Raw genomic sequence first — 27,296 nt, 5'->3', positions numbered from 1 at the left:
ACATCTCAGCACGCACATGCACCAGAGTGCTAACCTGATGTTTTAAGTCTTAACATTTAACAGGAGTGCAACCCCATGCAGAACAGGCCGACATCCTATCATGGCCTTCTGCCTAGTATCACCTCTGTCTTGTTCAGATCCAATCCATCACTGACTCCAGATGCTAGTTCAGAACTTTCACTGCCTGCCCAGATTGAGATGGCAAAGGGATGGATATATAGGTGTGTGTTATCTACATATGGATGACAACTCACTTCACAATCTCACATTGCTTTCACATAGATGTTAAAAAGCTTACATAAGCCAAAAATCCAAGGCATTGAGCCTGAATCCTTTTGCACCATTTCCCAGAACCTCATGTCCTCCAGAAGGGCCAGAACCACCACAAAACAGCCCCTCCGATCCCTAGCCCAGCAAGACAAACTGGAAGGATATCATGATCAATGGTACTGAAAGCAAGTGAGAAGCCCAGCAGAATCAACAGGGAGACACTCACCCCCTGTGTAATTCCAAGCATAGATCACCAACTAAAGTGCCCCAAGGCTGTTTCCAGGCCTGAAGCCAGACTGAAACAGACAATCAGTTTCATCCAGAAACTCCAGTTGGGTTGCCACCATGGGCTCAAACATGTGGCCCAAAAATTGAGCATTTGATACTGACCTATAGTTATCAAAATCACTGGGATCCAAAGTTCATAGAATCATAGAATATTAGAGTTGGAAGGGACCTATAAGGCCATCGAGTCCACCTTAAAGTAGTTTCTTCAACAGGGGAAAAACTACTGCTAACTTTAGGGGAAATGGAAAAGAACCCTCAAATAACAATGAATGTATAATTATCACACACACACACACACACACTGTCATTCCCCCACCTTGGCTGCTTTAACAGGCCAGGTTGAGTAAGGATTGAGTGTCTCACTGATCCAAAAATCTTGTCCACATCCTCAGGCTACGCAAGCTGAAAAGGATCCATAACCATAGGATTAACAGTTCTAGAAGGTATGATCAACTGGCATTGTCAGTGTAGAATCCAAGTAGGCACAGATGTGAGAGTTTTTATCGGTGAAACAAACTGGTCACAATGCACAGATGTGATAGTAGTGAAGTAAACTTTCTTTCCCACCATAGAATAGTCCAAATAATAGGCTTCTATGTCCCCTCATCTTGTTTCCATGTTTATTTCACGTTTAGTCACATTTACAAAACCAGCTTCCTCAGTAAATTCTTGTTGCTTTAGGATTCATTTTCTCTCTTTTATCTGGAATTATATTTATTCCATTTGGTATCTGACAAGCATGCTTTCTGTGTAGCTTATTGAAGTGCTTAGAATACTTTAAATCGCATGGATAGCCAAGGTTTCACAGAACTACTTTCTTTATTACTTGATATACTTTGTCTAGATAATGTGTCCCTTACTAACTGCTCCTCTTTTCAGCTGTTTATTTCGCTTTGTCACATTCCTTACAGTCTTTAAATCTAACTAAAAGAGAGTAATGCTGGATTGGCTGGGCTCCAAAACTAATTTCCATGATGTAGAAGCACATAAGGTACATTTAAACTTAATTTGATCAGTTTATTGTAAGGTGTCTAGATCTGGTATTAAACTAGCAAAATGCCCATAATTATGACGCCCAGGTGGGTATAGAGAGGAGGCCTGTATGTTGGAAGGCCCAACGGAGGGGTGTGTGTGTGTTTGTCCATTTGTGTACTCCACACATATAGACACACAACACGTGTACATATGTGCACACATACACATTCCTGGTTGGTGAAAGCTGGATCACCCAACATCAAGAGTGGAAAGTAGGTTTTGCCTTCACAGAAGTAATTGGCAACTACGTGGGGTAAACCACTGTGGTGTGGACTAAACCTGCTTCCATCGGTTGAGAATCCAGCCTGCTCATATCCACATAGCCCCATCCTGGAGTTCAAATTAGATATACAGGGTTGTTTTGTCATATATGTAGAGATGTAAAATTTCCCAAAATTTTGGGAAAAAACCGTTTTTTTCCAGGGGGGAAACAGAAATTTTTGGAAATATCAAAATAATGCAATATCAGCACTTTTTACAGATTGAAAATCACTTTGTTACTTTAGGAACATAAAATGTAATTATGTCTAAGTTGGTTTGGCATAAAATTATTACATTTGGTATATTAAAAGTACAGTGTATTCAAACAATTATTACAAACTAAATTTACTTTTTAATTATTATTTTTTACCTTTTTGGTAACAAATGGAGCTACAAGCTCCTGAACTGTTTGGAACACCTGAACTGTAAGGAACCTCTTTGGTTTTGCCAGTTTATGAACAGGCAAAAATAATTTAAAACAACAACAGAGGAAGCCATCAACATTAGTAACAAAGAAAATTATTCATGTCTCTGCTAGTCCTCCATAGTGTCAAGCGGACATAAAGCCCCCATTCCCATAAAAAGAACTGAGAAAAAGGGGGGAACAAGATTCAATGAATATGTATGAAATTTAATCAGACTCATTTTTTGAGCTACAGCTATCACTATCAGTTTCAGTCTCTGCTTCAGTGGCAGTGCTGCCCCCTAGAGGCAGAAATGCATCTTGCTCTTGCATTTGAGAGTTGTAGTCTCAATTTGCAACCTAGGACTTGCTTGTCCTCGGTGCCCAGAAACTGTAATAATCTACTGTACATGGTTTTTAGAAATTTGGAGAAGTAAATATATGAACACCTTGTCGTAAACATTTTATTCATCATGCTAAAATAAAACATCCCATAATCCATTTTTTCTTCATTTTTTTCCATTTTGTAGGGGACACCCCCAAAATAGGTTTCGAGGAAAAATTGTTTCCCCCCCCCCCCAAATGTTCCTGTTTTTTCCCCCCAGGCCTTCACATCTCTACATATATGACAGGAGTGTTCATAGAATCATAGAATAGCAGAGTTGGAAGGGGCCTACAAGGCCATCGAGTCCAACCCCCTGCTCAATGCAGGAATCCACCCTAAAGCATCCCTGACAGATGGTTGTCCAGCTGCCTCTTGAATGCCTCTAGTGTGGGAGAGCCCACAACCTCCCTAGGTAGCTGATTCCACCGTCACACTGCTCTAACAGTCAGGAAGTTTTTCCTGATGTCCAGCCGGAATCTGGCTTCCTTTAACTTGAGCCCGTTATTCCATGTCCTGCACTCTGGGAGGATCGAGAAGAGATCCTGGCCCTCCTCTGTGTGACAACCTTTTAAGTATTTGAAGAGTGCTATCATGTCTCCCCTCAATCTTCTCTTCTCCAGGCTAAACATGCCCAGTTCTTTCAGTCTCTCTTCATAGGGCTTTGTTTCTAGACCTCTGATCATCCTGGTTGCCCTCTTCTGAACACGCTCCAGCTTGTCTGCATCCTTCTTGAATTGTGGAGCCCAGAACTGGACGCAATACTCTAGATGAGGCCTAACCAGGGCCGAATAGAGAGGAACCAGTACCTCACATGATTTCGAAGCTATACTTCTATTAATGCAGCCCAAAATAGCATTGGCCTTTCTTGCAGCCATATCGCACTGTTGGCTCATATTCAGCTTGTGATCTACAACAATTCCACACAACAAGTGTTGTGTTTCCCCAGGGAGTTCAGATAAGAAGCCTTGCTGGCTCAAACGGCGGTTAGCTTACCCAGAAGGAAAACAGACGCTGTGATGATCCAGGGATTGTGTCTGACCATTTGCCCACTCTCTCCTCCTTTTTCTTGTAACACGCTTGTAAAATTGAAACTAGACAGGCCTGGGCATTTTTCTAATTGCTGCATGAAAGCCTTTGACAACTGAAGCCTAGTCAAAACAGAAATCTTCTCTCCAGGGTGCTTGCTTAGAGAACAAAAGGCAATGTAATTTTTTTTTGGGGGGGGGGGGGAGGAGACAGAACAAAAAGATTAAGAGGAGGAAAATGAGAAGGACTGAAAGAAAAGCCGATTTGTCTGCCGACTTGTTGAGGTCAATTTTCCCCAAGTTTCATGCCCGTGGCACTTAAATAGAGTGAAGGACACTGTGGCCACTATCCAAATACATTTGTCTGAAGGAAAAGAACTCACAGGTATACCCTATTTCTTCGATTCTAAGATGCACTTTTTTCCCCATATAAACCCCTCTAAAAATGGGGTGCGTCTTAGAGTCGCGGGTGTGTCTTAGGGTTTTTTTTTCTGTTGGTGGTACTGAAATTAGTGTGCGTCTTACAATCGAAGAAATACGGTAATTGAAATCTGAACTATTACTTTTGCACAAAGGTGGTTCTTTTTGACAGAAGATCTAACAATCCCAGCTTACAAGATGATATTTTCCCCTCCAGGTTTGGGGAGATAGGTTTTTCAGGCTGCTGATAAAACTATTCAGAAGTTATCATAATTCATGACATATCTAACTTTGTCTGCCAATGGTATTGGTACTGCTGCCAGAACAGATTCCCCCAACCCCTAAAAAATAAAACCTGCTCTGGGGGACCCTCTGAAGCAGTTCTGGGGGTGCAGAGAAAAGGAGAGGAAGGGGAAGTCCCATTGTTGTCTGCTTGCTCAACCCACTGTGATATATGTTTATCATAAATATTCTAGGACAGTGGGCTCATCTACACCAAGCAAGATATTCTACTATGAAACTGGTATATAAAAGGCAGGAGCCACACTACTGCTTTATAGCGGCATTGAAGTGCACGGACAACTGTTGGGGCCCAGGACACATCTGCACCAAGCAGGTTATAACACTATGAAAGCAGTATGAAAGCGGTATATGGTACATGTCCATGGGCCCCAACAGTTGTCAGTGAACTTCAATACCGCTATAAAGCAGTGGTGTGGCTCCTGCCTTTTATATACCGCTTTCATAGTGGAATATCCTGGTTGGTGCAGATGATCCCAGTGTTTCTCAAACTGTGGGTCAGGACCCACCAGTGGATCTTGGCCAACCTTCAGGAGGGTCAGTGCTGCAGACTGCCCAGTGCCTCTTTGCTTGACTATTGTGTGCCCATAGCTGCACCATGCACATTACACAGGCAGGTGTGGCAGCAAGAACTGGTTAGAGAGCAAGGGTAATATTTTTAATAAAATAATAATGTTTAAAAACTGGGAATAAAAAGGAAGAGGATCAGAGAGGGAAGTGAATGTAAAAGTAGCAAAAGGAATGGATAGAAGAAACTGCCAGTTGGGGATAGGGTACAAGCTGAGTATGAATTAAGTATAAATCATAAGTTGTATGAATTAAGTATAAGTTAAGTTTGCCGTTGCTGGGGAAGGCAACGGCAAACCACCCCGCTATAAGGCCTGCCAAGAAAGGCCTGCCAAAGGCCTGCATGCTTTGGTGCAAGATTGAGGGATCCAGCAAAATCAGTCAGAAGCACCTTCCACTCACGGAAGGTTCCTTGGCCCAATGTTCAGGGACCCCTCCTTTGCCTCCCTGCCCACACTTCCGCTAGTTCAGTTGTATGACCCTCTGTCGATCCAAACCAAAGTCAACAGTTTAATCCCACAAAATATATGGCCAGAATATTCAAACAATTCATTGTGCCCATTTATTTCAACACAAACAAGAGTTGATCTCAGACTCACCCAAATAAAAAGGTTCAATTTACTAAGTCAAGGGGGTGGGGAGAAAGAATACAAACTGTAATGCTCAAGACATATGTTACAAAAACAGACAAATTTGATAGTTGTACCTGCAACTTGTACAATGTGACCATTAAAATACACATGTACAACATTTCTGCCAATAAATGGATTCTATTATGGAAACTTAGCTCTTGATACATCAGGATGGTTATATAGTCTTTCATTTTAACTCTTGCACATATAGGGTTTGTTTCAGCCCACTACAGATGCAGCAGATGCATGCAGAGGGATAGCCAGAGGATATAAGAGTCCTATTTCCGCCTTCCCACCCTCAGCATGCATGTATACTCCTGAATACACAAGCAGGTACTAAACCGGGTCATTATGGAGTGTGGTGGGTCTTCCATATTGCCAGACAGGCAGCCTCCCTCAATCAGGTAAGGAATGAGAACTTTAGGTTCTGTGGTTGAGTGGGCAGGCAGGAATGTTTAGGATGCCTAAACGTTGCAGTGTTTAGGCATCCATTTCCTGTAACCACCAGGCATGGTGCCTGTATGTGCCAGTGGGGTGGAAAGAGAACCAGAACATTATGCTTGCGGTTATGGGAGTTTGTCTGCATGCAGACACTGCAGTGCAGTGGACTGGATTTAATCCACAATAAAATAGCAATGTTTATATTTTACATGGAAAAAAGTACTGGTCCTAATACTGTCCATAAGATATACACTCTCATAACAAAGTTGTTTCATGACCTCTGTAATGTGGATAGAATCGAATTCTTTGGTTTGGTTTCTGGATAGTCTGATGTTGATAGATTTGTGTATTGGAAGTTATAGAAGTATAAATACATGCAGTAGGTGCATGATGTAAGATCTACTAGCCTAGAAACTCAGACTAAAACTGGAAGTAGACTTTGTTGATATTATGGTTTATTTTGTTTAAAACAAGCATATCCGTTAAAAGTGCTTGCTGACAGGTTTGCCTTAAACCCATTCACTAGACAAGTACTTTTCAGCGTGCTTAATTTATCATCTCAACATTTACATCATAAAAATCATCATTTTCTCTGATGCTAACAAATCAATATTTCAAGTCAAGAATTTGTAGCCAGTATGGAACATATCTCTGCTACACACTTTAGCCTACAGAGACTTTTTAAACTTGATGCTGACAGTCATATTCCTTACCAATATATACCCAGATAATCTGTGGAACATATTTCTCTTTTCATCCTGATTTACTTTGTTAATACTTTTTGAAAACTAGTGTAAATAACATCCAAATTCTCAACAAATAGTAAGAACTAGACATTAATCCAATACTACATTTCCCTGAAAATATTTAAGCACCTTGGTTAATCTTCACAAATTATTTTCAGTACATTGTCTGTTATCGACTTTGGGATCTGTCAAATATATCAGCATAGCTATTTGTGAAAACTGAGATTAGCTGAAAAGGTTAAGTCACAAAGCTGTTTTGAACAAAGATACTCCTCAAGCTGCACAAAAAATAATTTTATATGTCTGTTACACAGCTGTTACTAATAGCATCCTGACAAGATCAATAGTGCTAGCATATCAACAGTAAGGGTAATTTATTGGAAAGGTGACCATAAAATTGCAATAATAAATCCTTAGCAGGACAAAACTACTCACCTTTTGGCTTAACAGCTATACAAATATGGATATCCTTGAGACAAAGCCAATAGTCTAAAAGCAAACGCTGTGGGTTTTTAACTTTTAATTATGAACATAACCAAAATATAAATAGCCAATTAGAAATTTCAACAGGCGACAATCTAGATTCAAGTAAACAAAACCTGGCACAAGGTTTTTTGGGAGTGAAATCATTTTGCAATCCAAGCACCCAAATCCTAGGTCTGTGAAATAAGCAAACACGCAGCCGTCACTTCCACTTGCAAAGGCAACATATGTAATGACCTATGGCAACATGTATGTCACTGGGTATGCTCTTAAGTGAATGCTGCATCAGTGAAAGCTGTCATTAGGCACAGCTGGAGAAAAGATCAAAGGCCACTGCTCTCCTGAGCTCCATGCTCACAGATGAAACAGGAGTTCATTCTACGGAATAGATTAAGTATTGTGCACGTGTGTCACTCTGTGGCAACTTTCAATTCCTCGGGACTTTCTCTAGATGACCTACAAGGGGGAAAAACAGCAAAACATTCTTTTAGGAAAAATAAAAGGAAAGGATTTTTCAACTACAGACTTTTCCACAAGAAGACACAAAGTCCGGGGTGGGGGGAGGGGGGGGAGAAGGGACCAATAGGTAAGCTGATCAAAAGCCCCCCTGTGAGCACTACCCAGACTAAGAAATCCACTCGTTGCTACTCTGGTATGTAATACAAATTACAATGTAATCTTTTAAAATCTGAAATGAAGACTAACAGTCAATCTGGATTTTTTTTTAAAGTTGTTATATTCTCCCAGGTTTCCATTTGATTTTAATATTTTACTTGGAATTAGTTTGAAAAAAGAATCCAACATTACAGAACACCAAAGAATTTATTGTGGAAGTCACGAAATATTCGAATAGCTTAAAAATCTAACACTTAATTATGGAATCTGTATTTTGACATTTAGTTTCTTTACTGTCCTGTCTACCTCTCTAGATTTGTTTTGCATATTTAGCTGTTAAGTTTGATTATTTACGCATTATTACAAAAACCAACTTTTTCCCTATAGCTGATGTATTAAAAACTAGTGTTTTGCAGAACTTGTATTTATTTGATTTTAAAACTGTATTTAAGGATTAATTATCCTCACAAAGCAGTTTTTAGAATTTGGACCCCCTTCTAAACCTTTTCAACCTTGTGTGACCCCCAATCCACAGGTGAACAGATGAGTGCACAAATCCTTTGCACAGAACTCACTGCTGGGCATGCAACGATTTGTGGACTGGGTCAGCAATTCAATGCTGGCAATAGAAAAGAACTAGAAAAGAGAGCCTCACACTCCCTTCTAAAACCAACCAGCCAAGGAAAGAGGCCGGGGGGGGGGGGGGGGCTGGAGCTACGGTGGCCTGAAGCTACCGAATGCTCCCTGCCTTTCGGCAGTTTCTGTGGTTGGCTGAGCAGTTTTGGTGATTCCGACATTAAAACATCTGCTGCTGGGAGGAAAATATCCCTGGCTTTGTTTTTTGTAGGACGCTTCCCATCCTCTGGAACCACCAAGTGTCTGGTGGCTTCTAAGGGGGGGGATGCCTCACCGTTTACAATCTACTGTCTCATCTGGCCGCTTGCCCAGTTGACACACAAGTCCCCCTACCCACCTCCTTCTCTATGAATTCATAGAGATCAAATAGTTAGCAAGGACATAATTTAATTATTAAAATCTTCTTTTCTTTCCATTAATTTTATACTCCTCACCTTTTCTGAAATTAAATTAGTTTAAGTATTTATTATCTCAGTGTTTTTATCCTCCAACTCACACAAAAACCAAAGGGACCCATGTTGACCATAAGAAAAATTCTAAAATCCGTATTAAGGAAATAACTTCATTGGACTACTAAAGTTATTGCCCTAATATGGATTTTGTAATTTCTTTTTTTACTGTTAAACTTAATAGAAAATATAAACAAACTACTGGGGAAACACACACCAAGAGACACTGTCTTTAAAACAAGGCAGTAATTTTTGATAACTACTGTAGTAGCTTACCGGTATATCTGCAAAGGCCAAGGTATCTGTGATGGCGTGGGCGATGAATTTGTTGGACTCACAAGCATAGCACTGTAGATATTAGAAGCAACCACAAGTATACAAAGGAGTATGGGTCCTATGATAGCGCCTTCGAGTCCTAGGTAATATGCTCCACCAGCTACCGCAAGGCCTGTCAGGTACGGATGGCTGCCTCTGCAATCGCAACATGCCTAATTAAATTGTTATAATAAAATATCCTAACCAGCTAAGACCCTCTGCCCATTCTACATCATCATCTTGTATCCTGACCATACATGGGTTCAGAGGCATTCTTAGAAAATGAAAAGGGCAGGTTGATGCAGGATGGACTTTTGCTTTGAAGTGTCAGCAAGGAGAGGACTGCTGGTGGGATGACCATTGTGGGTTTGGGCAGGTCAGCAGAGAGCTGGGGGAACAGAAGCAAGAGAGGGATGTGTATATTGGGAGGTTATTTTCCCCACCTCACCAACTCCCCACTCCCTCCCCACAAACAGATCTCAATCTGGAATCAGTCTCCCTGCACTGGGAATTCATGGGGGCAGGGGGAAACCCCTCCATGCTCAAGAGAAAAACTGTGCAGTAATGATCACATGTTATTTGGCCCTGAGAGAGTTTGGATAGTGATCCAAGGGATGGGACAGTGAAATGCGGAAGGGAGAGATCGGGGATGTGAGAGACAGACAGACTCTGGCAGAGGGGGAGGTGAGCAAGCCGGCTGAGAGCTTCTGGGGTGGTGATGAGGCTGGGTTGGCAGAGGGAAAATGACCACACTGAAAGTTAATTGAACAGATTGGATTTTGGTGGTGTTCTTCAATTAACTTGGGAGAATAAATTTAATTTTAGAGTAATTTATTTAGGGGAGATTTGAGAAAATCAACTGGCTTGACTTCTGTGGAATGGGTGCTCTATTAGCTGAAAATGCTGGGTTCAAAAGACTGGTTTTGTGTGATAAGGCTCCGACCTCTCCTCAGATCTCACCTCGACACCTGATTCTGTCCACAGGTCTTCCAACCCAGCATTTCCCACGTGGTGCCCCATTGCGAAGGAGCAATAACTTTAATTGGTTAAAACAGTACAGCAATTCAAAGCCATGTTTTGTGTCAAAACTTCCTTTCTTTTTAATCACTTGAGCCCTTATAGCACTTCACCCATCCAAGATAAACTTCCACTGTTATCAAACGGTTTGGTAGCACATCTCTTTATCCTCCTTTTTGGTGTATAGTATGCCCAAAGCAATTCACTACTTTCAGAGCTGCTACAGTTTCCCCAAAAGTAGACTAATCCATGATGCGCAGTGAGATGTAACTCATATGTACTTTTAAAGTCTTTTTTTAGGATGACGTTCACCCACATTTTCTTCAGCAACTTATATACAATTGATCTGGCATAAAATACTGATAGGGTTACTTATTTTCTAAAGCATCTTCTGGATGCTGGCTAGACTGCAAGAGAACGTTCCCCAATATGGTAAGGAAGCTATGTTGAAATATTTACCCAGATATATCTGAATAGATGGCTGTGTCTACAAAGTATGTGGGCAACAGATGGCAAACCAAGAGGAGCACAGCTTTACATCCTTCTCCTTGTACAAGCCAGAGGTCTAGAACTGCAGGTATGGCTGCCCAGTATGTTCCCAGAAATGGAACAACTCCAAGTATTGCAGCCAGTGCTAAGGGAAGACAAAGTCTAGAGTTAGAAATAAGAATTTAACAGTGCAATTATTTCACTAGGAATAGATTCCTAAAGAATTTTGCGTCTTGATATGAATCGCAATAAATCCATAGGGCTAATGAATTGCAATGAATAACTGCAATAAATCCATAGGATTATTTGGTTGGAATATAATATATAGGGACAAAAGCTTATATACTTTAGCATCACTGGGTTAGGAACTAAAAACATAGCAGAAGGTTGCAATATACTATATGAGGCACAGCCATCTGGATAACTATAGCATTTGCAAGCTGCGACTGAATTGCTTGTTTTTCCGCCTAAACCTTCTCCTCATCTCTCATTCTCTCTCACTGTCAATGATGTTACGCTTACTCCGGTCAAGGAAACTCGTAGTCTTGGCTTCATATTTGACTCATCGCTCTCCTTTATTCCTCATATTGAGGCAGTAGCTAAATCCTGTCGTTTTTTCCTGTATAATATTGCCAGGATTCGACCATTTCTGTCTGTCTCTTCTGCCAAGACGCTTGTTCATGCATTGGTTATTTCTCGGTTGGACTACTGCAACCTTCTTCTCACTGGCCTTCCTTCTTCTCACATCAGTCCGTTGGTTTCTGTCCACCACTCTGCCGCTAAGATCATCTTCCTGGCTCGCCGCTCTGACCATGTTACTCCACTTCTGAAATCTCTTCATTGGCTTCCAATTCACTTCAGAATCCAATATAAACTTCTCCTGTTGACCTTCAAAGCTTTTCACGGTCTAGCTCCTGCCTATCTCTCCTCTCTCATCTCACACTATTGCCCCACTCGTCCTCTTCGCTCCTCTGATGCCATGTTTCTCGCCTGCCCAAGGGTCTCTACTTCCCTTGCTCGGCTTCATCCATTTTCCTCTGCTGCCCGTTACGCCTGGAACGCTCTTCCAGAACATCTGAGATCCACAAGTTCAATCGCAGCTTTTAAAGCTCAGCTAAAAACTTTTCTTTTTCCTAAAGCTTTTAAAACTTGATGTTGTTTGGACTTTACACTGTTAGTTTTACCCTACCCTGTGCCTGTTTACCCTACCCAGTGCCTGTTTACATTCTCTTCCCCTCCTTATTGCTTTACTATGATTTTACTAGATTGTAAGCCTATGCGGCAGATTTACTGTTTTACTCTGTACAGCACCATGTACGTTGATGGTGCTATATAAATAAATAAATAAATAATAATAATAATAATTAATTCTCCCTGCCCCATCCCCCAATTAGCTTGAAGCAACCTGTCTCACTTCTCAGGCCTTTCCTGAGGATCCCCCAACACTTAGAAGAGGATTTCCAGAGGCTCAGGGATGCAGTGAAGGGAGGGGGTGTTCTTATGCAAATATATAAAAAAAAATACAACCCATTGGATTGCATCCAGACTAAGTTAGTTGAACTTAGCTCCTTCCCACTGAAATCAACATGACAAGTCTTGATTAAAGTGTTCCATCAATTTCAAAGGGACCCAAGTTCAACTAGGATCCAATCCATTATCAGTATTCATTCTTCAAAATGAATGAAAGTATTCAAAAAAATATATCCTGCTATTTAGTCTAGTACAGTTTCATCGTACTGAAGGTAGCCAAAATATAATTAAGGAATGAGAAAAATGGTTAATCTGCCTGAAAGAAGGAATGAACATGGACTGGTACTAGGGATGCTAAGATTTTACATGACATCTCATCTGAAGATCGGTGTATTAATGTATCTTTACTCTCAGCATCAATATAAAATCCTACGCAAAACACTGGTAAAAAATTTCAGGCAACTAGTGTTCATCACTATTAAGAAAAGAAAATCAAAAGTTTGACAATATTTTTAGTTCTCACCTGAGGGTATGAAGACAATGTTAATTCCAAAGATGGTATGAGTCAGCCAGGTGTATAGTCCATAGAACCCAGCCATTTTGAGGGATGCATCAAATACACCTCTAGAAGGATCAAAGAAAGCCATATAAATCTACTAATTGAGCTACAGGTGCATCTTGAAAAGATGCTAACAACAAACACACCAGTTCCTTAAAAATCAAAGCTATTTGCTACTAATTCTAGTAGTGTTGAAGAAAATTCTACTTTGGGTTCCAGGACTTGAAATTTATAATATACTAGGAGATATATGACTGGTGGAATGGCTGTATGAAATCTTCAATTAAATCCAAAATTCAATTATTGGTATTGTTACTCTATCACAGGGTGGGGGGGGGGGGGGTGTCGTCTTTTTCGTCCTGACAGCCAGTTTGTTTCCAGGCAAGCGCAATGAGGGCTGCATGCCAGCAGGGTGTGGGTGGCAGTCCAAACACTGGCATCCACCTCCACCACCATCACCAAAACACACCCATTCCCTTCACACTCATTCATACACCTATTTTCTCTCTCTCTCTCCTCTCTTCTTACCCATCCCTGCTCAGCTGAATTCAGAATTTTCTAAAAAGAATATAGGCAGACTGGCACACAATTGCATCATTATAATGTGCTTTCAGATATTGAATCCTAAAAATCTTTCCGGCCAGAGCCTTTTTTGCTTCACTAAGTCTTTTATTATATTTCTACCAGTTCAAAATATAATTTGAAAAGCAGCTAACCATGAAATAATACAATAATAAAATCTAAATTAATCAAACAAATCAATATAGCAGCACTTACTTGTGACCTGCCCTCCCCAACATTAAGGTCACATATCTAGTGCTCTTTACTTCTTTGAATATCTGACTTTCTATGAAAATACTCCCACAGAGCCCTAACAATTTGAGTACTTCACCATCAGATTCTTACATCCTTCTGACATAGCAAAAATATATTTTATGTCATAAGAGAGAGCATTAATGGCTAATAAGAGATTGAGCAGTGCCTCGCCTTCCGAGTGGTGATAATACCAATGTATGTTTATTTATTTATTTATTTATTTATTTATTTATTACATTTCTATACCGCCCAATAGCTGGAGCTCTCTGGAGCTTATAGGGTGGCAGTAAGGACTGAAAGATACTTTATGGGTTCAATACTTTGAACACTCTAAAGTATTATCCCAGCATGGTGCTCCCCAGAAGTTTCGGGTTACAGCTCGCAGCATTCTTGATTAATGGCCATACTAACTGGGGCTGATGGGAGTTGTAATCCAAAATATTTGGAGGGCACAGGTTAGGGAAGGCTCTATTATACAAATGCCAAGTATTGTATACACAATGACTGTACTTACACTGTAATTTTTAAATGTATTTTAAAACCAGAAAAATATGACTCTGAAGATTTAACAGATCTAAGTGTGACCGAACTGTGGTTGTGGAAAGTGAATCTACTTCCTGACAGAGCAGTACGACAATGGAATCAGTTACCTAGGGAGATTGTGGGCTCTCCCACACTAGAGGCCTTCAAGAGGCAGCTGGACAACCATCTGTCAGGGATGCATTAGGGTGGATTCCTGCACTGAGCAGGGGGTTGGACTCGATGGCCTTGTAGGCCCCCTCCAACTCTGCTATTCTATGATTCTATGATCTAGGCTTCTCATTTCCCAGCTCTTTGCAAAAGAAAGTTTGATCTGAATTTTGCAGAAAGCACATATAGTATGACTGAATCCTGCAGAAAAAACCCTCCTGGCCCAAATATCCCTTAAATTTACTCAGCAATACTTACAACTGCCTATATCATTTCTCAGCAACCTCTCCAGCCCAATGTGAAATGGTCCTACCAGATGAATTCTATATATCAAGCAAATACTCACAGAATTTTCAAATGTAGTTACCGCATTTCCCCACCCCACAAGCAGAAATAATATGAGATACAGCTCACTATGTACCATGATGAGCAAAAAGTGTCTGAAGCTACCTAAGTCATGCGCTATTTGTCCAAAGAGAAATACAAACATTTAAACACTGTTAATTAACATGGTCGGCATTTTAAAGTAGAAGGCATTACTGCACTGTAACACAAAGAATCTTAACATTGCAGCTTGCCAAGGCCAAAATACTTAACACTAAAATTAAAGTAAATCCAAATCCACTTAAACAAAAAGTTATCTCAACGTTATGGTTACAATGTTCCATTGTTTACTTGAAATAAATATTAATATTTCTCTATATTAACACGTTGCATCATCTTAAAAAGAAGAGACCATCATCTTTCAGCTGGTGTGAAGCATTTGTTGAAGGCATCAACCATCAGCTAGAATTAGTCTAACATCTGAATTTACTAAAAGATTTTATGATGCAAAGAAATTTAAAAAAAAAAATCTCTTTGGGCTTTTTGGGGAAAGAAAAAGGAAAGGTAGAATACCAGTTAAGTGCAGCAGCAAAAAAACACAATGGGCTTTACAGTTTCAGGAGCATTCTTCAACAATATGTTGAAGGAAAATGTAAATGTTGGAAATGTCTGGATGTTAGAAAAGTTATATTTCTACTATATTACTAGCTATGCTCTTGAAGCCACTGAGATATGGAGTTCAGGAAAGGAGCTTTGGTGATGCATGAATGTTTGTGTGCCTCAGTAAAATAAAACAAACATTTATCACTCCAGAGCATCATGTAATATAGTAATAACTACTTGGATGGGCTCCACTTTAAATGGAATTACATTCATCGATGCAATTCACAGTCTTTGAAGTACAGCACCACTTTAACAGAAGCCAACCTAACTATGGCATAATTCTCGCTGAGTGGTAAACTTGTGTATAGACTAGGTAGAGGCTGACATGACATTCCCTGCACAGAGAAAACCAGCACATCAGGAAGAAGGCTATTTATTTATTTATTGCATTACTATACCTTCCAATAGCTGAAGCTAGGAGAGAGAACCCTTCTCCCTGACATAGTAGTTTTCACACAGGGAATGTGTGCCTGGAGAAACATTCAATCATATGAGCACCCAACTGCACTCTGAAGTGGCACAGCCCAGAAACTAGCTTTTATCACTTTAGTGAGTTTGAACCTTAGCAACTTTAGCAGTGCTATTTGAAAGGTTAGTCTCTTAAAATATTGTTTCAGAAAAGCTTAACAAATTATTAGTAACAGGAGAAATTCTCATGCTCTACTGTCATGATTTCATAAAGCTGGTAAAGTAACAGAAAAGCATGAATTCTGAATAATCACTCCTTCAGTACTTGCTTTAACTGATGAATATGGCCACATACAAGACACTGTATAACTTGAATCAATGTGAGAATGCTGTAAATTATTGCTTGTTAATTATATCATTGTCTGGGCACTCAAAGAACATCCAATTGCATGCAGAATATCAACATCATTTAACCTGCCCAATTAAATGATGTTAACATCTCAGTCAAGCGTTCGCACTGGTTTTCCTTAGCATATTATGTCTTTTAAATGTTAATATGCTAGAAGACAAACTGTTTTCTCTGGAGATCGTATCACCATATCATTTCCATCATCATTTTTTCAGTTTTATTCAATGACAGCAGTGGCCTGATAATCATGACTGATTTTGGTAATCAAGTAACCAGATTTAATCAAACCCCCCCTTAGCAACTGAGCGACTTTGTATAAGCACAATGAATCTGCAAGAGTGTTTTGGAAACTATTTTTTTTAAAAGATATACCATTGAGCATAATTGTTTATATGATGGATGAAGAAAATGAATCAAGTAATAAAACTTTCTCAGACAGAAAACACCCATGAAAACCTGAGCACTGTCTAACAAAACAAAGACAAAAATGCTGTTGTGGGTGTAGGCTATTCCAGAACTAATGCATCCTCATAAAGAAATATAACCTGCAGTAATTTTAAGCCACAGCCATACCCGTGTGCATGCACTCACGTGAAAATATCGCACACACTAAATTGCACTGAGGCCGTGACAACATGCAACTTAGTAATGTGCAATATCCCCACCAGAGCAAGCAGAATGGGAGCTTCAGGGAAGAAGGGTCTGGTGCATTCAGGAAGAGAAGAACATGCCACTTAAGGGAAAGGCAATGGTTCAGGCAAAAGGTGTGCATGCAACTCAGAGATACACAAATTCAACGATCTCTGCTCCAGTTGTGTAGAAAACAAGACAGGTTAGGAGCTGCCCAGTTAGCTTTAAGAACAAGGCTATTAAGGCTACTCCCTTGATATAAGGCAGCAACTAAGATGAGTGGTTGTCGTTGGAACCATCACAGTTAAGGGTTCAAATTTGAAAGCTTTAAGCTATAATCAACAGCCAAAACCTGTCTATTGCTCTAGCAATTCGTTCCAATCTCTCAAAATTCTGCACTAGCACCAAATTTCAGTACTTACACACACACACACACACACACACACACACACTTTATATAGTATTAAATGACAAATACATGAGTCATGAAATTTTTTAGAAGATCAGCAAATTCGGACAAAAATTGGCTACCTTTGGGTCCTCCAATGTAAGACACTGTCTTCAGTACCCTTGCTTCACAAGTAGGGAGTCTATGGTGCCTATTTCAAAAGCCTACATGTACTCTTACAAAACAGTTGCATCCAGTCTTTCTCCGTGTATTGAGAATGTAATGCTCTCATATCCCACTAGTCCACAGAGTGAATGAGTTGAACTGGGATGGGTAGGCAAGCTTTTCATTGCCTGAGGGCCATGCAAACATGCCCACCATACAGTCATGCATGCTCCCCATTTCATATCAACATGCATGAAAGTATATCATCTCTATGACCCAAATAAACGTAGCACTGAAACCCTGGAGTTCAGGGAATCAGGAGCTTGCTCCCTCCTGTTTGGCCAGGAAATGAACCATTTTAAAATTTAATTTGCCAAGATATAATCAGAAATACGTAAATACACAGTGGCTTGTAATGAGGTCTTTCTCTCCAAACGCATACACAAAAGCTTACAATTTGCTTGTGTTTCAGTTAGTTCAAGTGTTGAGACTGATCCTACATATCTTCCTGATTCAGACAGTAAAAACATATTGCAAATATGGAAGCTCAAAATTCAGCTTCTAGAAACTGTCCAAAAAGATTTTTATACAACTGTTCACTCTTTCTGCATTAGTTGTTGTTGTTATTATTATTATTACATTTTTATACCACCCCATAGCCCTCTCTGGAGGGCTACACTGCAGTCTGCACTTTTATATAAGGAGCACCAGGCCTATTTATTCCCCAGAGTCGGCAAAAGCTGGCCTTTGAAAAACTGCAATAATTTTATAAGCACGAGCAGGTGACAGACATGAAGCTGCCTTATATATCTCGATCTGGAAACTGATGATCAATAAACTACGCATTATACATAAAATAATAAGCAAAGGGTACTAAAAATATTGGGTTGGATCCAGACTTAGTACTATTAAAGCAAAGCCACTGAAATCCAACTTCCATTCCACTGATTTCAGTGGTCTACTGTACTGTAGAACATTACCATTAGCTTTTGACTAATTTTATTTTTTAGCACTGAAGAAACTGGTCATTAGTTTCCCCAAAAAATATCATTTAGATTAGCCTTCACAAAGCAAGCCAACACGTATCCTTTCATTCTTCTAACTGTTCACAAATTATCTTTCCCCTTTACAGCAGAAAATGACGTGTCCCAACATGATAAATTATTTGGGATAAATTCCTTAGACTTGCAGGGAATATCTTTCAAAACAGAAACTCTACATATCAAGACGGTGCTACATAACTCTACATATCAAGATGGCTCCCCTGCAATGGGTAAGATCTTGTGAAAACATTTGTTAGCATGTTTGACTTGGGTAACAAAGAAGTGGGAGCTGGATGCTTAGGCAAGAATATAGATGTTTTGGGTGAGATGAAAATTGGACATATAAAGAACAGCTTTCCATAACAAGAAAGAAAGAGGGTACCTTATTGCCTCCTCCACTGACTGGCCAACTATATTTGAGGAAGGACCAGGCTGTGATAACGGGGTCAAGTTGATCACCCACTTTACTGGTTTGTAGTATTCATCACTGGAACTTAAAAGGTAGAACAATGTGGTCAGGAAAATCACCTGCAAGTCAGATGAGAAGAAAACAGCTGCACGTTGTTGTTTTTAAACAAAAAGACACAGAGTATTATGCAAATGTGCTTTCTGTCATTTAATATGTAATTGAGACTGGAATAAAATGCTGTTTAACATGTAAGACATGACCAAAATCCTGTTTATAAGGTGTAAAATATAGCTCCAGGAGAGAAATTGTTCCCTAAATCTCAGTATATGAAATGCATCCTTCTTTTGCCCATAACCCTTCCCTCCCTTAAGGAGAAATCTTGGGCATGGCTAGCTTCAGAGGTTGGCAAGGTAGGGCATTTGTCTGGGTACTAAGGCTGGCAAAGGACACAACACAAGGTCATTGTTCTCATGTTGCGTGGGCATCTGAGACGGTCGGAGGCAACGTGAGTGTTTTTCGTTTGTACATCCCATTTCTTATTTATATTTATAATCTGCTTTTTAACCCGAAGGCCTTCAAGTGTGGCTCTTAAGATAAAAACATGTCAAATCCAAAATCCATTAAAAAAAAAACACCACTATAAAACATTACATATAAAAATATAAACAGCAGAACACCTGTTGCAGGCTTGCCCAGACCCACCCCCCTCAAAAAACTTCCTGGAACTGGCAAGTCTCTTGGGATACTTGTATAAACCAAAAGAACCCCCCCCCCCAATATTTTTAAACTTACAGCAATTTCACAACCTTATTTGAGGAAACAGCATCTGGAATCCAATGCAGGAATTTACATGTCCAGGTTTCAGGACTTACCAGCCTATTTTCTATCCAGTAACTTCTGCTGTCACATTTCTAGTCTTAAAATGTATCTTGCAAGTTATAAGGGGGAAGAGTGGCTAAAGAGCAAACAGCATAATAAATTCCTGCATTGATCTGCCAAATCAATTACATTTTGATGGTGCTGCCATTGCCTCTAATTTTGAATTGCAATAAACTAATTTTAAAGCAACAGCATTTAGGAAATGCTCTACTCAAAGCTACCAAAAGGAAAATTAGAGTGGATCAAACAGATGCAGAAGTTAGGAGTTAGGAAGATGATTATGTGGGGTTTGGGTACAAGTTAGGAATAAAAAGCTTAGGTTTCCATTTTGATTCAAAGAAAACTAAAAGTAAAACCATGGAAATACGAAAACACAGTAATTTCTAACATACTTATAGCCAACTGCCGATCTTTGAGTCCATCTTTTAAAATCTTACACCAAGAATGTCACCAAAATCTTTTGTCTGACTAAGAAGGTTCCAAAACTTTTAACTCTTTTTTGAATCTTTGCTAGCCAGGGCAATATGACTCAGATGATGCATAGAAGATGCTCTGAAGAAATGTCAGTATAAAGGGATGCGTTTTACAAGTTGTGGCACAATTTCTGTGCTCCTGCACCAAGCTAAGCAATGTGGAATTAATGGGAAGGGCTGGGGGGAATGTCTCATTTACGGAGAATCTCTCTCCCCCAAACAGATGCCTATTTTTAAGGTAAACACAGATCACTAATCAAGTTTGCTTTTAATATGTCCCTTACTGCACTGGCCCAAGGCTTTAAGATATGTTTAAGTACATATATTTTATACACACACACATATAATTTGGATTTACTTTCCACATTTTTTATTCAAAATATGAACAAGAAATGCCTCCAGCGATCCGAGACTTAAAAGGGCCCATTGTCACCCACTTGTTTTTGTAATGTAGGCAAGAACCTACAAAATCAGTTTGAAGTTCTCTTCAATAGCATTGAAATTCACATTTTAATTGTTCAACCAAAGGGGCAGATGTTCTATTCATTCTTTAAAAACGACTTTTGCAACTAATGGAACTAACACTGGCAGCAAGCCCTTTATATTCTAGCAAGCCATTTTAGGAGAAAGTGGTTGCTGATTTTAAATTATACAGCCAAACCTACTAAGAATATAGTCTCTCAGGCAAGGTCAGTACTTGTGTGGGTTTTTTTAAAAAAACAACAACCCTCAAACATGTCCAAGCCAGTGTCCTTGACATAAGCCAACTCTGTATCTGAGATCTAGGTAATCACAAGCCTTGAGGCTCTGTTCCAGCCATTAAATTTCTCACAAGTATAGCAGCTGTCATAACACAAAGCTGAAATGGAAAGAAATCACCTCTAACATTACTAATTGTGCCACACAGCTGTGTCTACTAAATTTAGAATCAAAGGAAACTTTGAAAGAACTGAGCCACATATACTTATATAAAGCATTCTCCTCCACTTCTGCCAAATAAAACTTTGTATTTAAAAACACTAAAAAGTGGTTAAAAGGTCTTAATAGGAATACACTTTAGGAAATAAAACTAGAATGGTCGAAACGTCATTAGCAGGTGTAGCCCATCACAGGACAATATATTACGAATTAAAGTTCTTTACAATATTTTTCATGTTATGACTGAAATTATATATTAAGACTTTCTAAACAGTGCTACCATAGTTATGCATAAATTGAAGTGGAAAATATTTATGAGACGCAGAAATGACCTTTGTGCATGGAAAATTCAGATTGCTAGCATGGTGCCAAAAATGTAATTACTGAGTAAACCCACGAGGATTTACTCTTATGAATGTAGAAAGAATCAACTCTGCTATAATTTTTCTCCTCACAAAAATATTTACTTATACTGTACAGAGAAAATCCTATCATAAACAGATATCAGAGATGGGTGCTAATAAAACACTCATACTTATGCAGAAAACATTAAACATTTAATTAATATCTTGTAAACATTTTTGACTAATTCAAGGAAGTTCTACTATCTCCAGTTCATGTGAGGGAAAATGGAGGTAGAGCTGCTCACCTTCCCATCCCCAACCATTTTATATACTTACGGACTGTTCAAACAACCTGCTAATCCATACTCAGTGGTTCAGTGTGGGTTGTTTAGAACCATGGGTTGTTTGTTAAACCCTGGGTTAGCATGTTGTCTGAATGCAGCCAGGGTGGCTTATTAACCATGCACCCTGAACAACAATGTGTGGGTTCTCAAGCTGGCTTGTTCAAGAAAATAAGCCACACTACATGGTTAACAAGCCATTCTGGCTACATTGAGACAACATGCCAACCCATGGTTCAATAAACAACCCACGGGGCAAAACAACTCACACTCAAAGATGTTGTGTGAACGGCCCCCCTGGGTTTCATTAGCTCAACATCTGGAATCTCTAGTTTAAAGCATTACTTGGACTTATTTCCAAAATTACGTCTACAAACTGCACAAATGGTACACAATTAGGGCGGGTTCACACATCATTTTAAGCCATGATGGGTTTATAAGCTACTGCTTTTCCCCATACGATCGTTCAAATAAGCTACTGTGCACAGCTTATTTTCTCCACCCACGTTCCTCCTCCCTCTGCAGTACTCCCACTCGGTTAGAATGGTAACCCAGCATCCTTTGCATTGGAAATCCTGGCTGCCCTGCACCGCTGCTGCATGTCTCTGATTGGCCTGCCTTGCTCTTGGGGTTATATTTCTGTCTCCCACCTCTGGCAGATCCCCGCCATTCTTGGCACGTTGCCAATTCTTTGCTGCCTTTTCACTCCCCCCTCCTCCCCACCAAACCAGCAGTGCCACGATTCTCAAGGCATTCCTTCCCAGTCCCACCCCCTCTTCTAACCGCTGCCGCTGGCTTACCAGCCAGTTTTCAAAGCTGTTCTTTTATCCCCACCACAGCAAATAGAACTAGAATTTTCTCTCAGCATCCAATTTATTGCTAGGCAGATCTCAGAAACAGAGACCAGCCAGCTGGAGCAGAGTGGCGGCAGCGGTTTTGACCACTCTTGCGAAGCGACTCTTTAGTTGATCTTTAAACCACTCTTTAAGGCACTGGGGAGCACTAGACGACACGGTAAGCCATGATGGTTAAAAACTGCAGACCATGTTTTATCATGGTGGCTTGAGGAATACCACTTGCAGATGGCACAATAAACCATCATGCTTATTCAGAAAAATAAACCACGTGTGTTGTGACATGCAAACCCCGTCAAATTTCCAGGGTTCTTCCAGACATTAATAAAACAATTTAAGAGCAGCTTTCCCCCATGCCTTCTTCCCATACTGCCACAGTAACATTTAAAAGCCAAAACAAACTGAGGGAGGTCCACTCATGCAGGTCGTTCCCTCTCAATCATTGCTCAGTTGGAAAGGAAAGCAATGAGCTGGGTGAAGGATTTACGCGCTTGACCTTGTCTGTGTGGTTTCCGCTTCAAAACATGAAGAATGCAAATCAAAATTTACCCCCAACAGAAATAATAATAATAATAATAATAATAATAATAATAATAAATGGTTCTTACCAGTGAAAGCACAAAATTGAGAAGAGCGGTGCCACTGTGGAAGAGGATAGTTACTAAGGTTGTAACTGTGGTGAACAGGAGGCTGACATTGTGACTCATCACTATCCAAAGTGATTCCAGGATCTGGAAGAGAGGAGAGTTGGATACCTGAAGTTGCTAGTTGGTCAAAACAGTTAAAAATACTTTCGATATGCAATGCTTTAGGGTGATACGCATTCTTTATAAGGAACATTTTTTTTCTAGCATCAACACCTACAACAGTCACCTCAAGGCTGGAAAGTCCCAATATTTTCTTAGTATTAAAAATGGCAGAGTGACTGAAAATATACCGAAACGTTTCTGAAAAATATATATAAAATCACAGAGTCTAATAGTCAAACTTTAATATTTCCTCAACAAAAAAAAGTAGGACTTTTTGGCTCAATGAAACAAATTTTCAGTGAATCATGACAACATATGCAGTTTTTTGAATCTGGGTTTTTTGGGTGGAAATAGGATTAAAGGAGTTGTATGTGATGGCTACTAGTCTAGACTTGCACACGAACACCTCAAGGATGCAGTAGTTTAAACTCTGGCTTTGAAGAAGATAGGAAAATTGGGTAACACTTGCCAAGATTGGTTAAAAAGCATTGGTTTGGGATTATTATTTTTACAGCAAGTAGTAAAACTTTTTTAGCTCACACAGAATGACAAAGTATAAAAAAGAAGCACAGACTGGAATTAGAATATAAATTAATCTGATAAGGAGGAACAGAGTAAGAGGACATTATAAACTATGGGATCATTAATTTCACACACAATGCTTTTGATGAAACTACCCCCGCCCGCCCCACATTCCGTGGTATGGGCTGTTTTGAACGGTAGGTTGTTTGTTGACCGTGGATTAGTGTGCTGTCTGAAAGGAGCCAGGATTGCTTGTTAATCATGCAGTGTAGCTTGTTTTTCTTGAACAAGCCATGTTGAGAACCCATGGTTTGTTGTTGGGTTGTTCAGGGTGGCTAACAAGCCACACTGCATGGTTAACAAGCCACCCTAGCTCCGTTCAGACAACACGCTAACCCAGGGTTCAACAAACAACCCACGGTTCAAAGAAGTGTGTGTTAGTGCATTGAACCCAGCCATAGTGTCCAAGGCAACTAAAAGTTTTAACCACTAAGAGAAATCACGTACTTCAGTACCGGTGGTGTGGGAAGGATCGAATCATTCCCATCGCTGAGACTTCCCCAACCTGCTGCCCTGCAAATGTGTTAGACTCCAACTCCCATCATTCACAGCTAGTACAGCTAACACATCTAGAGGCCACTAGGTTGGGGAAGGCTGGCATAACTGTACAAATGGAAAATATGTCAGCAATACATCATAAACACACAGTTTTAGTATTTCCCATATTAAATACACCAGTGTATATAGACAAGGAAATGATACATAACTCAAACACATAGTTTGCATGATTATAACAAGCTACAGTGGATTGTTGTGAGCCCTGACATGTGCTATCCAGAACTGAGATAATCACCACCCATCCATGGCTTATCATGTTGTCCAAACCCAGGCAGTGTGGCTTGGTGGAGAGTTAAACAACTGCCAAATAAATCCATGGGTTATCTGAAGGTTGTTTAACCCCCAATAAGCCATGCCACTGGGTTTGGATGGCTCAACAAGCTACAGCCAGGCAGTGCTTATGCAAATTGCCATAGCTCACAACAAGCCACCGTGGCTTGTTCTGAACGTGCAAAGCAGGTCAAAGCTTCCCAAAATAAACATCTTAGCATCAACTGTCCCAACAATTACATGTTTGTGCCCTAAAGACTGACATAACACTGCTATGGAGAAAGGGCTAGATTTTAGAATTTCGCATAAACATTATGCTTCCGAAAGGGGTCAAAAAGTTCCCAGTGTTACGGAAAGGTGAGGTTGTGCCGTTTCACAGAGAGGTGTACAGAGAGCAGCTACAGTTTGGGAAATGAAATGGGAAGAGAACTTAGATAGGGAAACCAATGGAAACATAACATGTAGATAAGTAGACTGAGCAACCGATACAAAGAGAAAAAGGGTAGGGGAGAAGCAGATGATGGAAGAAAAGAAGGGTAAAGGAGGCAGGGAATTGGTTGAAGGAAGGGCTCAGGGCAAAACAGAAGCTAGGTAGGAGACTCGCTAAACAGCTCAGGGACAGCAGCAGGTCTCTCTCAGCTTTTCCCAACCTGTTGATCTCCAGATAACTCCCATTATCTGCATGGGGTGATGGGTGTTGTAGTCTAATATATGCAGAGAGCACCAGGTTGGGAAAGGCTGATCTATATTGCTATTTGGAATAGAGATGAATAGGCCAAAGTGAATTGAAAACACTGATTTGAAATAAGAAGCCATGCCTTTACACACAGTTCTGCCACTCTCTCCCTGTCTTTTTTTTTTCAAAAAAAATTAAGGCGTAAAATTAAATGGCGATATCCTTCTGAATCAAAAGGCATTTCTCTTGTTTTATTTTAAAAGACACATACCGAAAGGAACGTCTCAATGTTCTCATGAACAAATGAGGCAACATCTTGCCAATCAAGCATGTCACCTGGCCAGCTGTTCTGCCGGTTTAAATGCTGCTTTTGTCCTTTCGGTCTTCCGGAATGAGTTACATTCTGTAAATTAAGAGAGAAACATTAACTGTTGCTCAGAGAATGATCTGTTGATTGGGTGTTTAGATCATACATTTAGACGCGAGGGACATTTAATGCCCAACACAAATTCTACTTAAAGCAATAGCTCTCAGGGTATGTTCAGACATCAATTTGCCCCTAGGATTATACCAGAGTGAAAATGCGCCCTCTATCCAATTCTCCTCATGCACAGGTACTAGAGAACTTGGATGTATTTGAACATGAGATCTCCCTAACCCTACCAGATCGAACCCACGTTTGTAACAGGTTCTATAACCATTATCAATATTATTAGTATTCAATTTACCTTGAATTAATAGACTGGCAATATGCCTAAACACTTACTTTTACAAACCATGAATGATATAATCTGTCCCAGAGATCCAGAACTTGCTTTTCTATCACAGCAGTGTTGTTCACTTTTTCTCCTAATATTTTATGGAGCTACAAAACATAAAAGGAAGTTTATGCTAAAGCAGCTGAAAGGCAACATGTAAAAGTGAATACAATGGCAGGTGATGTACTTTTGTTTACATTTACATCGTGCCTGGGTCCAGCTCCAGCTGAGAGCCCCCTCCCTCCTGCTACCAACTGTCTCTGCAGAGGCCTCCAGTGAGGGAGGAAGCAGCAACCAGGCACCTCTCCATCGTGCCTGGGCTGAGAGCCCCCTCCCTCCTGCTGCCAACTGTCTCTGCAGAGGCTACCAGTGAGGGAGGAAGCAGCAGCTGGGCACCTTTCCATCATGTCTAGGTCCAGCTCCAGCTGAGAGCCCCCCTCCTGCTACCAACTGTCCCTGCAGAAGCCACCAGTGAGGGAGGAAGCAGCAGCCAGACACCTCTCCATCATGCCTGGGTCCAGCTCCAGCTGAGAGCCCCCTTCCTGCTACCAACTGTCTCTGCAGAGGCCACCAGTGAGGGAGGAAGCAGCAGCCAGGTACCTCTCCATCGTGCCTGGGTCCAGCTCAAGCTGAGAGATCCCTCCCTCCTGCTGCCAACTCAACTTTAACTGCTGAACTTTGCAACTAAGATTGTAGTGCCTGAATTTCCTTTCCTTTCCCCGTCCCTCCTCCCTCCCAATCCCCTTTCCTTTTGTGTCATGTCTTTTAGATTGTAAGCCTGTCGGCAGGGACTGTCAAGAAATACTTTTGTAAGCCACCATGAGAGCCTTTCTTTGGCTGAATGGCAGCATAAAAAATGCTTAAATAAATAAATAAATAAATTTAATAATAATAATAACAACAACAATAATAATCTCCCTCTGGATTGAGGCAGGGTACAACACAAATAAAAACACCATAAAATACATACAACTAATTCAAACGTTTAAAACCAGTGCATCATTTAAAGCAGCACACCATTTAAAAAGGCATCAGTTTGTTAGCTACAGAAAAGTCCATTCAATCCCTCGATCCCTTCATCTACGCTCCTGAAAACAATACTGTAACAACTTAAATTTATAGTTTAATAATGAGTGCAAGTCA

At 40.2% G+C, this 27,296-nt stretch overlaps 1 protein-coding gene across 1 annotated transcript in view; it reads right to left on the bottom strand.

The window, feature by feature from the left end:
- Positions 1–5,493: 5,493 nt before the first annotated feature.
- The window catches only part of TMEM245 (transmembrane protein 245), a 61,979-nt gene continuing 40,176 nt past the window's right edge, over positions 5,494–27,296 (bottom strand). Inside the window, exons 11-18 of the mRNA XM_063131255.1 lie at positions 26,162–26,260; positions 25,667–25,798; positions 23,169–23,291; positions 18,725–18,870; positions 12,771–12,871; positions 10,748–10,922; positions 9,233–9,427; positions 5,494–7,712 (exon numbers count right to left, since the gene is read on the bottom strand). Coding sequence (XP_062987325.1) covers positions 7,667–7,712; positions 9,233–9,427; positions 10,748–10,922; positions 12,771–12,871; positions 18,725–18,870; positions 23,169–23,291; positions 25,667–25,798; positions 26,162–26,260 — 1,017 coding nt within the window. The 3' untranslated portion in view covers positions 5,494–7,666. The remainder of the gene's footprint in view (positions 7,713–9,232; positions 9,428–10,747; positions 10,923–12,770; positions 12,872–18,724; positions 18,871–23,168; positions 23,292–25,666; positions 25,799–26,161; positions 26,261–27,296) is intronic.

The sequence above is a fragment of the Elgaria multicarinata genome, chromosome 1 (assembly GCF_023053635.1).
Source record: "Elgaria multicarinata webbii isolate HBS135686 ecotype San Diego chromosome 1, rElgMul1.1.pri, whole genome shotgun sequence".
Taxonomy (NCBI): domain Eukaryota; kingdom Metazoa; phylum Chordata; class Lepidosauria; order Squamata; family Anguidae; genus Elgaria; species Elgaria multicarinata.
Note: the sequence above shows the minus strand (reverse complement) of the source record. Positions and strands in the feature narration are given on the sequence as shown.